Source organism: Balaenoptera musculus, chromosome 11, assembly GCF_009873245.2.
Source record: "Balaenoptera musculus isolate JJ_BM4_2016_0621 chromosome 11, mBalMus1.pri.v3, whole genome shotgun sequence".
Taxonomy (NCBI): Eukaryota; Metazoa; Chordata; class Mammalia; order Artiodactyla; family Balaenopteridae; genus Balaenoptera; species Balaenoptera musculus.
Genome location: NC_045795.1, coordinates 102,674,591 through 102,687,863, shown reverse-complemented (window position 1 = coordinate 102,687,863; position 13,273 = coordinate 102,674,591). Strand labels below are relative to the sequence as shown.

The window sequence follows — 13,273 nt, the reverse complement described above, 5'->3', positions numbered from 1 at the left end:
GACATAAAAGAACACACACTGTATGATTCTATTTATATGAAATGTTCAGAAAAGGCAAATATATAGACAGAAAGTAGATTAGTAGTTGCCAGTGCTTGGGGGTGGGAATGGGGAGTTATTGCAAATAGGCATGAGGTTTCTTTTTGTGGTAATGAAAATGTTCTAAAATTGGATTGTGATGATAGCTGTACAACTCCGTAAACCGATTAAAATTCCTTGAGCTGTACACTGAAAATGGGTGAATTTTACTAAAAATGAGACCTCAATGAAGTTGTTACAAAGAGTAACCACAGAGGGAACCCAGGGCTCTACCTCCCCGGTGGGATGGGCCCGACGGCTCCTGGACCACTGCCATGAGCGTGAGGACGGGGGTGGCAGGCCCCTACCGCAGGGCTGGGATGAGGGAGGCTCTCCATAAAGATGGCGGTACCTCCGCCTTCACACTTAAATATTCACCGAGTATTTGAACTCCATCTATCCAAACAGCTTGTACATATGCTCAAAGAGGCTGGAACTACTCATTTTGGAAGCAAAACATTAACCCTTTTGTTATTTTCTTCAAGAAACTGTGCAAAACAGCTTTATGGGTAGCTAAAATTTAAACTGCATATCTTATTTTAATATATCCTATATTGGATAGTACACCTTTTTTTTTTTTTTTTGCCTCCAGCATTTTTATATCGGTTAATTTCCCAAATGAAGTGACTGAAGATGTAATTACTGGAAAGGTGGTAGACCCTACTAAGAAATCTAATTACTACAGAATGGGAGCGATGAAGGCGGAGGGGTTTAAGAGAGATATTTGCAGAGGCAACCTCCTGAGATGGAAATGCTGTTAGGATAAAGAAAAATGGCCCTTTGAAGAAGTGACATTTTTATGATCTCCATAAAGCAGTGACCAAGAAACTACCTTACAGAATCAAAGAACAATAAAATCGCAGAGGAGAGCAAAGATGGGGAAATTATATGGTCAATCTACCGCAGTTTACAGATAGGGAGGCCCAGAGAGCTCAGCTGACTTCTAAAGGTCACACAGCAAGTTGGAGGGCAGATAGCATAGTGGTTAGGACTCAGAGAGTCCGCCCTGCCACTAACTAGCTGTGCGATCCTAGGATGACTGCTTAACCTCCTCATGAGCCTCGGTTCTTTCATCTGTAAAATGAGGGAAATTACACACACACACACACACACACACACACACACACACACAGAGATTTGTTGATGCACTTGGCCCAGGGCCTGGCACATACAATAAGTGAGAGCTGTGAAGAAAAGGTTATATTCATTGTTATTAATAAGGCAAAGCCACAATCAGGCTGCCCCATCTCACAACAACATCAACAGCTACCACTTCTTAGGTAACTGGGTGCCACACCCAAAGCTACAACTTTTATCCTCACAGTAACTCTGTGAGATAGGCAATTATTATTCCCATGTAACAGATAAAGAAACTATCGCTCAGAGATGAAGTCACTGCAGAAGGCCACACTGCAGTGAGCGCAGAGACTCCAAACCCATGCTCCCCGCCAGGCGTCCCTGCTGTCGCCTCCTCAAGGCTTACAGGAGTGGGAGGACCACCCAGGGCCTTCCCCACTGCCACCACCACACTCTCTCCGGGACCCTGGCCTGAGCAGAACCGACCGCTGAAGCCACCACGGGCTAATAGGGCCCGACACACAGAAGGGACTGCAGCCAGGACTCTGTGCTGGGCCCCGGGGGAGTCCGCTGTCAGCACTCTTCAACTCCCACCAGATCCCTCAGCGCTGCTTCTCCTGCGAGCACGCGCACTGGAACTGAACAGCCGACGCCCAGGCCTGCGACACACGGCCACTGCGTGGGACACAGAACGGCGCCACACGGCTCAGGCCCTGACATACACAACGCCCTCGGCATCAAGGAGAAAAGAAGAGGGCTGCCCTGGTGGCACAGTGGTTAAGAATCCGCCTGCCAATGCAGGGGACACGGGTTCGAGCCCTGGTCCGGGAAGATCCCACAGGCCGTGGAGCAACTGAGCCCGTGCGCCACAACTACTGAGCCTGCGCCCTAAAGCCCGTGCGCCACAACTACTGAGTCTGCGCTCCTAGAGCCCGCGAGCCACAACTACTAAGCCTGCGCACCTAGGCCCGTGCTCCACAACAAGAGAAGCCACCACAATGAGAAGCCCGCGCACCGCAACGAAGAGTAGCCCCTGCTCGCCGCAACTAGAGAAAACCCGTGCGCAGCAACAAAGACCCAACGGAACCAAAAATAAATAAATGAATAAATAAATTAAAAGAAGAGAAGAAGAGCCACTTCTTTACTGAGTCCTCCGTGTGCCAGCCCTGCCCCACACGTGACTCCGTCGGCCCTGCGCACAGACAGGTCACGCCACGCCGGGCGACCCTGGGGCAGAGCGACAGCCCACGAGCAGGCACTCACTTTCAGCTGCTTGGTCCCCTTGGCTGTCTTGAGCCCTATGATCACGTGGCTGATGGTCTTGCCGTAGCCCCCCATGGGGTTCTCCGTCTCACACGGGGTGAGCTCCGTGACCTCGCCTTCGTATACCTCCTTGGTCTCCTTTATCCGCAGCCCTGGAAGAGACAGACAGCAGATGAACGAGCCCTGGTGAGAAGCGCGACTCCCTCTCATTCTTTTACCAGGCTTTTTAGTCATAAAACCTCCACGTTATAAGAACCAACAAGTCAGCCTCACCGTACGTAACCCTGGGTGGGGAAGCACTGCCCACATACACGCAGTGGAGGAGCTGCTTGGGACGCAGAGAACTGTTCTAGTTCACCCTCTCAAAGGGACCGTCTAGGTTCAGATCTAGAAGTAGGCACCCAGGCCATCGTTCCTCAAAGCTGTTTCAGACATCCGCTACCCCGCCATGGGGCTGAAATTTAGCTTAAGCCTCTAATCCTGTCTCTGAACCCAAACCATCCTACTCCGCTAGAGCAGCAACCACATGAAGGAAATTGAAGGAAATTTTTAAAACCAGTGGAGTAACGCACCACACCCCTTCTGGCACCATCACGCCTGAGCAAGGTATAGGATAAGAATGAGAGGTCCGTGCTGAGAGCAAGGGACAGCCACCCCGCCAGGCATCTGGGCCTCTGGCTGCTCCTCACTGCACACCCCAAGAAGAAACACCCAGCTGTCATTCACGATTTGTAGCGGGTTGTTCTACAACTCTTCGCGATTCATCTCCAAAGCAAACCGCCCCCAATAATAAAGCATTTACAGTTCTTAGATTAGAATACTGTAAATGAAGGCAAACTTGTCTCTCCTTATTCTAAACATCACCCACATTAGTTGTTCAATAAACGTTTGTTGTCAAATTAATTTTTAGAAGATAGCCTCAGTGCCCTCAAGTACAATGTTTTTGCTGCCGGAAGCATCCTTCCCTCCCTTTGGCCTCACAGACTTCCGGGTAGAGACTCGCCGGCTCTACAAAGCTGCCCTGACACAACCCTTCCTTCTTCCTCACCCTACAGTCACCACCTGGCACCCTGCGTCTCCCCCTGCCGGGACCTGCAGCGCCGAGCGGCCCCCGCGAGACTGTAAACACCCGGGCTGAAGGCTCAGCCCCACAGGCACACGTGAATGGACGGGCCAAGGAAGTCACTTAGGGGTGAGGGGGTGTCATCAGGCAGACCATCCAACACCCAAGAAATCTGCCTGTGGGGCTTCCCTGGTGGCGCAGTGGTTGAGAATCTGCCTGCCAATGCAGGGGACGTGGGTTCGAGCCCTGGTCTGGGAAGATCCCACATGCCGCGGAGCAAATGGGCCCGTGAGCCACAACTACTGAGCCTGCACGTCTGGAGCCTGTGCTCCGCAACAAGAGAGGCCGCGATAGTGAGAGGCCCACGCAACGCGATGAAGAGTGGCCCCCGCTTGCCACAACTAGAGAAAGCCCTCGCACAGAAACGAAGACCCAACACAGCCAAAAATAAATAAATTAATTAATTAAAAAAAAAAAAAAAAAAAAGAAATCTGCCTGCGGATGTGCCTGCAAGTTCTGCATAAGGCCCGCAATCTCTTAGGAGGGCGCCACGGGATGCTACAGCCCCTGCACCGCGCACCCCCGAACTCAGCACGAAAACCCAGGCCTCGTCTGGATCAGACGTTTTTTCCCCTCAGAGTCGATACAGGCGTGTCTCTGCCTGCTGGCCCGGGGGACAAGAAGAGTAGCTAGAGGGGGCATAAGGAGTTTCTGGAGTTCTAGCAAGGTCTGTTTCTTGATCCGGGTCCTGGTTACATGAGTGTATTGACTTTATGAAAACTCATCGAGCTACACAGTTACGATTTATGCTCCTTTCTGTATGTATGCACGTTATGCTTCAATAACATTTACAGTAACTTGAGAAAAAAAGGAAACTGGGTTTTTCTAACAAAGCAATGATAATCATTAGTAACTGAAGTTTTTCTGAAAATAGGAAGACAAATGCACATCACCACCCCAGCTTCTCTGAAAACACACGTAACACATACACACTCCTGCACAGACTCTAATTCCCAAAGTCCAGGTCAAGAGACACAAATGGCTTCCTCCGAAACCATAGCCATGCCACAGGTAAGTTAACAGCTATTAAATCTATTTTCAGAGGATTCTAAAAACTTCAACAAGAAAGCCATTCTAAGTCACTGTGCCTGCCATCAGTTCAAAGGTGAGGAGGGAAGCATCCTTGGGTCAGATCAGGTGAAGATGGGTACAGAAGGCGACCCTGAACTTAGGGGAAAGCTGGCAGACCACACCAACAACAATAAACTAAGAATCAAGGCTGCAGCAGCTCTTCGCCCGTAGAAGCAGCCCCCCACCCGGCCCAGAGGGTTGGGGCCGGGAGACAGCAGGAGGGCTGTCAGCCCCGAAGCAGCCATGGAAGGACTCTGTCTCCGCTTCGCAGATGCAAGCGTCAGCGCCAGCGGTGAGGCGGACAGTCCGTCCCTCTTCAGGGTGGACCCAGGACTGGGGTCCGAGTCTCCAGGACCCGTTTCCTCCGACCCCACCGCAGGGCCTTTCTCATGAAGCTTGCCCTGTCCTTCCCCTTCCAGTTAGCGTGCGCCCACAGCCCTCATCACCCCCTTTCTGCCAGCCCTTGAGTACGACCTCAGTCTCTATCTAGTCTGTATTTTGCCCAAAGGTAAAAATAGAAACATAAGGGAACACAGATTTAAAAGATAGAAGACACTTCCCAACCAATCTACTATGTAGACCTTTATTTGTATCCTGATTTGCATAATAATACTATAAAAGAAATATATTATGACACTTACGGGACAACCTGAAATGTGAACATTAACTAGATATGTGATGATATTAAAGAATTTACTGTTAATTTTTTCTAGGTATGAAAATGGTATTTTTTTAAGTCCTTCTTTTTCAGAGATACATACTGAAATATTTATAGATATGAAAGCAGCTGTGCCATCAGATGGGACCATGGGGGAGGTCATCGTAGCACTTAACTACTTCTTGGGTACTTGATATTTTCCAAAATAAAAATTTTAACAATGGAAAAAGAAAAAACAACGAAATACTACTCTACAACCTCCAGAATCACTAAAACTAAAAAGACTGACAATATCAAGAGTTGGTAAGGATGCAGAACAAAAGGAAAGCTTACACTGCTGGTGGGAGTATAAGTTGGTTTAGAAACAACATGGTATTTATTACCTCCTAAAGTTGAACACATGAATACCTGTGACCCTGCAGTTCAACTCCGAGGTATATACCCAAGAGGCCTGAGTGCACGTGTGCACCAAGGGACACAGCCAGCAACAGTCACGCGGCATCATTCTCAGTTGCCAAACACTGGGAAAACTCCCATGTCTACCTGCAGTGGGAGAGGTAACTGCACTGTGGTGTATTCACACAATAGAATATCATGGAGCAATGAGAAACGATTATGGCTACCCGCGGCCATAGGGCTGAATCTCAAAAATGGAAGGATAGATGGAACCATACAGATGCTCTGGGGTATTGGCAATAATCTCTTTCTTGATTGGGTGCTGGTTTCATGGGTTTTCAATTTATAATAATCCACCGAGGCATACATTAATGTTCCGTGCACTCTTCTGTATTTATGCGCCAAACTACCAAGTCACTTTAAAAAGAAATACCTAAGTAAATAATACCAGCGGGCCCGGGCAAAAGAGGAACACTGCTGGCTTAAGTTGAGGGAGGGCTGCTCCAAACCTCTACTGGACCCAGTCACAGGTCTCACCCTGCAGACTCACCTGACAGCGTCTACAATTCCTCCCTCCTCGACTGCACTCAGACCATTTGCCTCCGAATCTCAAGGGCTGGGACCCTGTCAGCTTTAGGAGTTTAAAGCTCCCCAGATGATTCCAATGTACAGCCCCAGCTGAGAGACACTCATCTAAAGAATGAGTGAAGAACTCTGTTCTACTCATGACATGGAGCCGTACACTACTCTGAGGGTGGGAAGCCCCGTAATGGTTTGGGTGTCCTCACCACCAAGCCGCCTCGGTCCTAATAGGGAAATATCCCAGTGGCACAGGGAAACACTGCCCATGGTTCAGACACTCTCAGTCCCTTCCCACCTTCAAACCTGGTCATTATCTTATCACTGGGTTGTTTGCCTTCTTTCCCCAGAAACCCAATCAGGACAAAGACTCTCAGATATTAAAGTTAAGGAAAAGTTTGACTCTACCTTCCTTTAATCTTATCAGCTACAAATGGAAGTCTTGGAATAGTCCCAAAAGAGAGGCTGCATTTCATTTCTACCGTACCTAATGCTTAGTTCCTGAATATCAAGACAAAAATTTTCCAAACAACATGAATTGTGACAACAGAAAATTGTGACAAAATTGGAAATTTCTGTACTTTTAAAATTAACTTTGATTTTTTTTTTAAATCAAAACTTTTATATCCCACATAGATAAGTTCCTTCAAATGGAATGCTTCCCTCTATTTACTGGTAGACGACTGTAACATGAAATTCCTTGAGTAGGGGAAGAAAGGCATTCCCGTCTCTCACTAGCCCCCATATTTGTTTAGAAGTTGCTCTGTGCTGACAAGCAGGCAGGGGATGTGGGTGACGGACAATGAAACCGGCTGTTAGCCAGGAAAAGGGTCAGGCTGGCGCTATCTCCGGCAATGACATCGTGAACGACACAGGTTTCATCTGCTGGCTCAGGTTTCTAAATCCCTGACAGGGACCTTCATCACGTCAAGGAAACAGCACAGACTCCTTGCTTTTTATTTCTGGTCAGCTTACCACTTCCTCCCCACCCCCTCTGCCACTTCACAGGAATTCAAAGGCAGAGGAAGATGGGCAGGGTTCCTTTTTGAAGACAGTCAATGGCCTGTCTTTTTATTCTGTGTCAGGATCAAGAAATTTCTCTTCACCTTGCTGCCATCAAAAGAACTGCATTGTCTCGTCCCCTCAAAAATGGCAAATCACAAAACAGAATCCCAGGAAATTTATCTCTATTTTTTCAAGTTTTAAAGCGTTTAAGTTAACTTTAAGCAACCCAAACATATGCATTCATGTAAAGGTGAGTTTTGTCATCTTTTATCAATGTCAGAAAAAAAAATACATATATATATATATATATTTTTTTTTATATATAAATATATATATATATATGTGTGTGTTTTTAAATTTTTGGCTGTGTTGGGTCTTCCCTGCTGCATGCAGGCTTTCTCTAGTTGCGGTGAGCGGGGGCCACCCTTCGTCGCGGTGAGTGGGCCTCCCACTGCAGTGGCCTCTCTTGTTGAGGAGCATGGGCTCCAGGCACGCGGGCTTCAGTAGTTGTGGCACATAGGCTCAGTAGTTGTGGCTCGCAGGCTCCAGAGCACAGGCTCAGTAGTTGTGGCGCACGGGCTCAAGTTGCTCCGCGGCATGTGGGATCTTCCTGGACCAGGGCTCGAACCCGTGTCCCCTGCACTGGCAGGCGCATTCTTAACCACTGCGCCACCAGGGAAGTCCAGAAAAATATTTTTTTTAATAAATAAAAATACATTTAAAAAATACTCAGATATTTGAACTAATTGTAACATCTTACTTTTTATCTCATTACTTAATGAGTTAAATAAAATCTGTCACATGTTCATTAAGTTTTCGAGAAGTACTCAGAAAGATTTTAAACTAGGAAGGGGGTCCTGTGAGCCATTTCCACTGTTATTCCAGATACAACACAACGAGCTGAACCTCACAAATATAAGGCTGGTGAAGAAGCAAGACACAGCACCTAAAGCAGGTTCCGTTCAGATAAAGTCTATAAAAGGGACAAAACTGAGCCACACTGCCTAGGACACACACACGGGTGTACAGGGTTATGACTGCCACAGAAGCCACTGCCACACCACTCTCGCGCTCTGTGGGGATGTGTAGGAGAGGAGAGGGGCTGTGACCTGGGAGGGCACGAGCCACGTCTGCGGTGCTGCCCATGCTCTGTTCCTTGAGCTGAATGGTGGCTGCATGAGCATCTACTTCATTATTGTTAAACTACAGGTATTTTTACACTTTTCTATGTGTATGTTATATGTCAGTTTAAAATAGGCACAAAAAAAAGAAATCCAGTGTTTCAAGGTAAAAAATATTTGCAGTAGGAAATACTTGGCAGTTTAAAAAAATCCAGAACTTAGCCTACGGACAGAGTGCACCGGCTCTGGTTTCTAAACCAACCTCTAACAAGAGTCCCAAACTCCAGCGCTCGCAGGGCCCTGGCAGGGACTGTAGGGCAGCAGAGCGAGCCCCACGAGGAGACCGGGGTGAGCCGGAGCAGGCCGCTCTGCTAGGGAGGGCGCCTGCTTCGCCTGGACCACCGCGGCTGCCAGGGAACGAAAGCGTCTTTCATTGTATGGGACATCTCCCAATTTCCAAACACTGGCAACTCACTCAAAAGCTATTAAAGAACACTGTGTAAACCAAACAACATCTGTCTATCGACCAGACACAGACTGAGGGCTAGAAGCCTCTGTTTTCTTCTACCTGCTTCAAAGTGCACCCCTTCTCTCATTCAGAAAAACGTCACGGAGCACCCCCGTGGGCCAGGAACTGGGGCTACACTGATGAACGCGGCCCACTACACCCACAGTGACATTCAACAGACGCCCAGTCTACTCCTCCCCTTACTTCCCACCTCCAAACCCGGCAACGCCTGGCACTCATCCTCACCTCCTCTCTCTTCTCTCTCTTCCAGCTCCACATCTAATCTCTCAGGAAATCCCATCAGCTCCACCATCCCACCAGACCCAGAATCCAACCGCTTCTCCCACCCCCAGCTCCACCGCGCCGGCCGACGCACCGCCACCTCTGGCTCAGACTCTTCATGGGCTCCCTGCTTCTGCCCTCACGCTCCACACCCAGCCGGAGGGATTCCACTCTCCCATTGCTTCTCCCTTCATTTCGCACCGCGTAGCATGCAAAGCCCTACCATGTTCTAAGGCCCTACAGGACCATACCCTTCAATTAGACTCTACCATTCTTTTTTTTTTTTTTTTAAAGCATTTTAATTTTTTTTTTTTTTAATTTATTTTTGGCTGTGTTGGGTCTTCGTTTCTGTGCAAGGGCTTTCTCTAGTTGCGGCAAGCGGGGGCCACTCTTCATCGCGGTGCGCGGGCCTCTCACTATCGCGGCCTTTCTTGTTGCGGAGCACAGGCTCCAGACGTGCAGGCTCAGTAGTTGTAGCTCACGGGCCTAGTTGCTCCGCAGCATGTGGGATCCTCCCAGACCAGGGCTCGAACCTGTGCCCCCTGCATTAGCAGGCAGATTCTCAACCACTGCACCACCAGGGAAGCCCCTAGACTCTACCATTCTTGAGGAAAGAATTCTGGGCTTACACAAATCTACTCTTTCTTAAACTTTCATAATTTCCTTGAAGTTTTCTAGTAAGTTTCCTTCTTGAGAATACTTACCTTGTTTTTTGTTCGTTTGTTTTTTAATAAACTTATTTATTTTATTTATTTTTGGCTGTGTTGGGTCTTCTTTGCTGTGTGCGGGCTTTCTCTAGTTGCAGTGAGCAGGGGCTACTCTCCGTTGTGGTGCGTGGGCTTCTCATGTGGTGGCTTCTCTTGCTGCGGAGCACAGGCTCTAGGTGCGTGGGCTTCAGTAGTTGTGGCTCACGGGCTCAGTAGTTGTAGCTCATGGGCTCTAGAGCGCAGGCTCAGTAGTTGTGGCGCACGGGCTTAGCTGCTCCGCGGCATGTGGGATCTTCCCGGACCAGGGCTCAAACCCGTGTCCCCTGCATTGGCAGGCGGATTCTCAACCACTGCGTCACCAGGGAAGCCCCTTACCTTGTTTTGACAACAACTCAGCAAGTATATCCTAGATATAGACACTCATGTGTGCATTAAATATTTTTTCATAGCTTAACAGGAATAAGCTATGTCTACAAGTAGGTCTGAGGGAAACTAAGATTTCCCCAGAACTAGACCAGCAGGAATGGGGCCAGGAGAATGTCCCAGAAGTCCCGGCTGGCAAGAGGTACAAATTCAGGAGAGCGGCCATTTTCTGCTCGCAGCACATGGTCAGAGCACGGGCTCCAGAGGCAGACAGGTGTAGGGTCAGACTGCAGGGCTGCTGCTACTTACTAGCTGGGTCACAGTAGGCAAGTTATTTAACTTTATGAGACTCTGTTTCATCAGATGCAAAATGCAGACTGAGAATTTCCTCTTGGGGAGTGAAAGGCCACAGTCAGTGGTGGGCCTGGCACGTCACAGGCAGTCAGTACCGCAGCTCCAGGCCCTGCACGGTTGGCACCACAGCCTTGAAGCTCCACCGTCCCACATGGTTTCCTTGCTCGCTGACCGGCTCAGCATGCAGGCCGGGCGTTCTGACAGCACGACACACAGTGCTGTTGGCTTACGTCCAGAACTTTTTCAGTGGACTGTCATCTCTAAAAGCACAGTAGGGCTGCCAGGAAAATCTACTTTGTCAGATGAAGAACCCCAGCCCCATAGCTGGGCCCACATTTGCTGGTTGCTAAAGCACTTCCATTGGAAAAGCTGGGTTTTTGTTTTGTTTGCAAAGATAACACTAATGGCACCAAAAGGAAAACAGCAGTGCCACGAATACAATTCCTAGAGGCATTTTCACAAGGAAGAGGCAAGTGAGGACAAGCCTCAGACAGGCATGGACAGGGTATTAGGTGCAGATGGGTACTGGGCGCAGGCAGGGTACTCACCAATGGCCCTGCGGAAGTTCTCCATCAGCACTTCTGTCTTCTTGATCTCCGTGGAGTAAACTTCACTCCCCACCATCGGGCAGAAAGGGACCTTACTACCCAGCTCCTGAGCAATAGCCAGAGCTAGAGCTGTCTACAGAAGAAAACAAAGGAAATGCCCTTGTTTCACATTCTTGAAATATACTTCAGGAACATATGCTATAAAAAAATTATTAACTAGGAACTGAAATTCTAGCCGTTTAGTTTTAATACAGTTTGCGTGTTTCACAATAAACGTTTAATGACTTTTGTGGACAGTTGATTTCTAGCATAATGGTCCCTGTCATCACAACAGTTGTCACGATTGAGACTTGACCAGTCCAGTTCGCGATGTTTCACATGCCCCTCCCACTCACCCTACAAAGTGGACACCACTACTCTCCCCATTTCACAAATGAGGAAGCTGAGACACAGATTAAATAACACGTCCTCGGTACCATAATCTAGAAAATGGCACAGTGGAACCTTGAAGTCTGACAGCAGGGTTCCAGAGATCAGATTCCCATCAGAATAGTCAGTATAGTCTTCCAAAACTGTTCCCTCAGTGTCAAAACAGGGCTCTGACCTCGTCGCAGTAGAACAGCACCACTGGGTCTTTGAGATACTGCTTTCTGTCTTTACAGACACAGGAAGGCACCAACTTACAACCCATCAGAAATCAATAATCAAGGAACAACTGACAGGATGTTCACTTTATGCTGAGTGGCCCCGCAAACCATGAAGAATGACACACAAGCTAGGATTCTGAAGCTATGAGCTGGTGAAGTTACACGTGAACATGCCCTAATAAACTACAAACTGGCCTTTGCTAAGATAACTACCACTGGCAGATGCTGAAGAGACGAAGACTAACCAATGTATGGTCAAAGAGCAAGTATGAAAAGCCAGTGCCTTAAAGCTGGTGCAGGACAGGGAAACACCACGGCCTTTTAATACTGTTTTCACCTTTCCTCAACTTTGACACGAGAGCCCAGGTAAGGTCCCCAAGGTGTACAGGCTAAGGAAGAGAACAAGGTTGCTACTGAAGGATGACATGGATCTCCGAGACAGTTTTAAAACTGGCTCAGTAAAGGTTCCTCTTCTGTTCACTGCGCTTTTGGTGACAGTTTAATCTTCAGCGTGACCCTGGGTACATGGCAAATCTCTGGTGCCTGACTTCCTCATCTGTCAAATCAAAGTCCTGGGTTACATCACCAGTAGCAAACTGGTTGCCCACAGACTGCTCCTGTTTTGGCCTGCAGAGCCTCATGTGTGTTTTCTTTCTTTTTTGGCTGTGTTGGGTCTTCGTTGCTGTGCGCGGGCTTTCTCTAGTTGTGGCGAGCGGGGGCTACTTTTCATTGTGGTGCGCGGGCTTCTCACTGCGGTGGCTTCTCTTGCTGCGGAGCACGGGCTCTAGAGCACAGGCTCAGTAGTTGTGGCGCATGGGCTTAGTTACTCCGTGGCATGTGGGATCTTCCCAGACCAGGGACTGAACCCATGTCCCCAGCATTGGCAGGCGGATTCTTAACCACTGCACCACCAGGGAAGTCCTCATGTGTGTTTTTAAACTCAGTTGTTGCCCATTTTCTAACGCTGGGAAATTTCACATAAAAATACAATTATTTAGCTTCTTCTGAGAAGCAAGAAGGTCTGGCCACAGGGGGCCCCGTGACCACGTGGCAGCACTGGGAGTGGGCACGCGGGCAGCTGCCTCCCCAGCAAGGGCGCGTGCGGGCTCCCGGGCGCTGCACTCAGCCCCTCTGCCCGTCTGAGTCGGCATCTGAGTTTGTGCCCTCAGGGCTGATACCTCTAAAGCTGCATCCTCTGGTATCCTAAGAGCGAAGGGAAAATCTCTGGAGCCTAACGGGGCAGGTAGCAGCACGCTGACACCAGGGCTCCCAGCAGGAGCCTCGGGCCAGCCACGCTCACCTTCTATCCCAACCCCGCCACCTCTCCAGTCACTCCTCCTCCTCTTCCCCTGTCGCTACAGGCCCCAACCCCCCTCCCTCAGCTGTGAACTCCAGAGACAGTGTTGCATCAGATTCAATGCAGACCCCCACCACTACCAAATACAGAAGAGATGATCGACATATCCCACTAAAACATGATAAATGCTTGGTTA

The 13,273-nt window shown here is 48.8% G+C and overlaps 1 protein-coding gene across 2 annotated transcripts in view; it reads right to left on the bottom strand.

The window, feature by feature from the left end:
- Positions 1–13,273, bottom strand: part of RUVBL1 (RuvB like AAA ATPase 1) — a 36,368-nt gene that overhangs the window by 14,440 nt on the left and 8,655 nt on the right. For both annotated transcript variants that reach the window (XM_036869776.1, XM_036869777.1), the window contains 2 exons: positions 11,134–11,266; positions 2,419–2,570 (listed from right to left, as the gene is read on the bottom strand). In XM_036869776.1, the coding sequence (XP_036725671.1) occupies positions 2,419–2,570; positions 11,134–11,266 (285 nt within the window). The remainder of the gene's footprint in view (positions 1–2,418; positions 2,571–11,133; positions 11,267–13,273) is intronic.